The 4,222-nt window shown below is 48.5% G+C and overlaps 1 protein-coding gene across 1 annotated transcript in view; it reads left to right on the plus strand.

Moving 5' to 3' along the window:
• LOC106530127 (vesicle-trafficking protein SEC22a) overlaps window positions 1-4,079 on the plus strand; it is a gene marked incomplete at its 5' end in the record, with an annotated part of 15,477 nt that extends 11,398 nt beyond the window's left edge. The window contains 1 exon segment of the mRNA XM_014025703.1: window positions 3,718-4,079. Within this exon segment, the coding sequence (XP_013881157.1) occupies window positions 3,718-3,722 (5 nt within the window). The 3' untranslated portion in view covers window positions 3,723-4,079.
• Between the last annotated feature and the right edge of the window lie 143 nt (window positions 4,080-4,222).

Raw genomic sequence — 4,222 nt, forward strand, 5'->3', positions numbered from 1 at the left:
CCTTCTTTTGGTCACTACCCAAAGCTCGTGACCATAGATGAGGGTAGGAACAAAGACCGACTGGTAAATCGAGAGCTTCACCTTTTGGCTCAGCTTTTGCTTCACAACAGACGGTACAACACCCGCATCACTGCAGACGCAGCACCAATCCACCTGTCAATCTCCCGCTCCATTTTTCCCTCATTCATGAACAAGACCCTGAGATACTTAAACTCCTCCACCTGGGGCAGAACCTCCTCCCCAACTCAGAGAAAACACCCTACCCTTTTCAGGCTCAAGACCATGGTCTCAGATTTGGAGGCACTGATCCTCATCCTGGCTGCTTCACACTCAGCTGTGAACCGCTCCAATGAGAGCTGGAGATCAGGATCTGATGAAGCCAATAGGACCACATCATCCACAAAAAGCAGAGATGTGATCCTAAGGTCACCTAAACGGATCCCCTCAGCACCTTGGCTGCTTCAAGAAATTCTGTCCATAAAAGTTAGGAACAGTATCGGTGACAAAGGGCAGCCTTGGTGGAGTCCAACTCTCACCGGAAATGAGACCGACTTACTACCGGCAATGTGGACCGAGCTATGGCACCGGTCCTACAGGGACCTAACAGCCCGTATCAATGGGTCTGGTACCCCATACTCCCAGAGTACCCCCCGCAGGAGTCCCCGAGGGACACGGTCTAACGCCTTCTCCAAGTCCACAAAACACATGTAGACTGGTTGAACTCCCCTGAACCCTCCAGGACCCTGCTGAGGGTGTAGAACTGGTTCAGTGTTCCACAACCAGGAGAAAAACCTCACTGCTCTTCCTGAATCAGTGGTCCAACTATCCAACAGACCCTCCTCTCCAGAACCCCTGAATAGACCTTACCAGAGAGGCTCAGAAGTGTGATCCCCCTATAGTTGGAACACACTCTGCGGTCCCCCTTTTTAAATAGGGGGACCATCACCCCAGTCTGCCAATCCAGAGGAACTGCCCCCGATGTCCACGCAATATTGTAGAGTTGTGTCAACCAAAACAACCCCACAACATCCAGAGCCTTAAGGAACTCCGGGTGAATCTCATCCACCCCCTGGTGCCCTGCCACCGAGGAGCTTTTTAACCACCTCAGTGACCTCGGCACCAGAGATTGGAGAATCCGACCTAGGGTCCCCAGGCTCTGCTTCCTCATGGGAAGACGTGTCGGTAGGATTGAGGAGGTCTTTGAAGTATTCCACCTACCGACCCACAATGTCCAGAGTTGAGGTCAGCAGTGCACCATCCGYACCATAAATAGTGTTGGTGGTTAACAGCTTTCCCCCCTGAGATGCCGGATGGTGGACCAGAATCACTGCAAAGCTGTACGGCCTCTCCGAACTCCTCCCATGCCTGAGCTTTTGCCTCAGCGACCACCCGAGCCGCTAGCCGCTTGGACTGCCGAAACCTATCTGCTGCTTCCAGAGTCCCACAGGCCAAAAAGACCTGATAGGAATCCTTTAGCCTGACAGCATCCCTCACCGCCGATGTCCACCAGCGGGTTCGAGGGTTGCTGCTACGACAGGCACCGACAACCTTACGGCCACAGCTCAGGTAAGCCGCCTCGACAATGGAGGTACGGAACATGGCCCACTGAGACTCAATGTCCCCACCTCCCCCTGAATGTGTTCGAAGTTGAGGTGTGAGTTGAAGCTCCGTCTGACGGGAGACTCTGACAGACGTTCCCAGCAGACCCTCACTGTATGTTTGGTTCTTCCAGGTCTGACYRSCATCCTCCCCCATCATCAGAGCCAACTCACGACCAGGTAGTGTTCTGTTGACAGTTCAGCCCCTCTCTTCACCTGAGTGTCCAAAACATGCGGCCGCAGATCAGATGAAACGACAACAAAGTCGACCATCGAACTGCGACTTGGGGTGTCCTGGTGCCAAGAGCACATATGGACACCCTTATGTTTGAACATGGTGTTCRTTATGGACAATCCATGACGAGCACAGAAGTCCAATAACAAAACACCGCTCAGGTTCAGATCGGGGGTGCCGTTCCTCCCAACAACGCCTCTCCAGGTCTCACTGTCATTACCCACGTGAACGTTGAAGTCCCCCAGCAGAACGAGGGAGTCCCCATCAGGAGCGCTTTTCAGCACCCCCTCCAAGGACTCCAAAAAGGGTGGGTAATCTGAACTGCTGTTAGGCTCATAGGCACAAACAACAGTCAGGACCCGTCCCCCCGCCCGTAGGCAGAGGGAGGCTACCCTCTCGTTCACCGGGGTGAACCCCAATATACAGGCACCAAGGTAGGGGGCAATAAGTATGCCCACTCCTGCTCGGCGCCTCTCAGCATGGGCAACTCCAGAGTGGAAGAGTGTCCAACCCCTCTGGAGGAGACTAGGTCCAGAGCCAGAGCAGTGTGTCGAGGTTAGTCCAACTATATCTGGTTGGACCCTCTCAACCTCACACACCAGCTCAGGCTCCTTCCCCACCAGAGAGGTGACATTCCACGTCCCTAGAGCCAGCTTCTGTAGCCGAGGATCGGACCGCCAAGGTCCCCGCCTTCGACCACTGCCCACCGTACATTGCACCTGACCCCTACGGCCCCTCCCGCAGGTGGTGAGCCCATGAGAAGGGGGACCCGTGTCTCCTCTTCAGGCTGTGCCCGACCAGGCTCCATGGGTGAAAGCCCAGCCATCAGGCGCTCGTCAACTTGCCCCACCTTGGTTCCAGAGTGACCTGCGTCTGGGCGAGGGAACACTCAGTCCACTCATGGTACTCATCATAGGTGTCTTTGRGCTGAACTTTGTCTGATCCCTCACCTAGGACCTGTTTGCCTTGAGTGACCCTACTGGGGGCATGAAGCCCCTGACAACATACCTCGTAGGATCATTGGGACACTCAAACCTCTCCACCACGATAAGGTGGTAGCCCAGTGAGAGGAAAGCTGGAAGTGGACACTCCTTTTATTTCTGTTCCGCTATAAATGAAAACATAGTTAAATAAAATAAGCTTTGGGTTTTATTGAAAAACGTGAACTCAGCTGTTAGTTAGATAAAGTAATTAATATGTAATTATTAAATTTGAATGTGTTATTTCACACTGTCAGATGTTTGAGTCAGGTCTATCATTTTATGCTTTTCACAGCTTCAGCTTCAGTTTGGAAAAGTCAAGTTGGAAAGCTGTTTAACTTGAAATGTTTTCCATTTTGCTGCTTTTCTTCCTATGTATTGTTTATTTCATACTTACAGAAGAGCAACTAAGTTATGACTTTAATCTCAGAATAAGACTGGTAGGCTCATTCTGACTGAGATTACAGTTAGAATGGCTGTGTGACATTTTAGTATAACTATTTCTTTGAGTTATTTTCACTTTAATCTCAGATTTCTTAGAAAAAAGTCAGAACTCAGAAAAATATATAGTTTTTTTCTCTGAGGCACTAATCCTCTTTCATAATTGCCATTTTATGTATTTTGATTAAAACAACAAAAGCTTGCGTAGTGAAACTCAAATTGTTGTTTACCACCAAATTATGACAGTTTTACTATCAGAGCATCACAGGTATACGTTTGTTTCTTGAAACCCTGAAGCCTTTATCCCATTCTGTAAGCAAGATCAGATTAAAGTGAATGGAGGAATAAAATAATCACAGAATGATCCAGTGTCACCTGTTTCATGAGAATTTGTTTGCACATAAATGACTTGGTTCAAAAAAAAAAAAGCCCTCCCTCTGTCCCCTGTTTTTCTTCTGTCCAGAATGATGACRAAGACTTTAATTACGTGATTGCCTTCTTCCTGGGCACAGCAGCCTGTCTGTATCAGGTAAGTGATAGTGTGCGGTGAGGCCAGCCTATCACCGGCTGACTAACAGCCCTGCACTTTACAGCTCAGCAGCTTGTCAGTTAGACAAACATTCACTGAAGCTCRGTGCCTTTCAGGCCACAACTTCTTCTACAAAACCTCTCCATCAGTTCATTTTGTGCTGCTCCTGGTGCCAAACGGAGCACCACAAAGTAGACAGATAAGAAAATAAAGTTTTATAATAGAGTTTCTCTTGTTTAAGGGATCCCTGATTAGTTGTAACATTAGACTTTATTTGATAAACATATAAATTTACTGTAAAATAAAAACTGTAAAAATACTGTAGGCTGTTTAGTTTTTATAATTTTTAAACTATAAACGGTTAAAAATATATTTTAACACGGACAGAGCCATTTTATTTGCACACAAAGCATTCTGGGTAAATGATGACGTGGATAGG

This window comes from Austrofundulus limnaeus, unplaced genomic scaffold (assembly GCF_001266775.1).
Source record: "Austrofundulus limnaeus strain Quisiro unplaced genomic scaffold, Austrofundulus_limnaeus-1.0 Scaffold492, whole genome shotgun sequence".
Taxonomy (NCBI): Eukaryota; Metazoa; Chordata; class Actinopteri; order Cyprinodontiformes; family Rivulidae; genus Austrofundulus; species Austrofundulus limnaeus.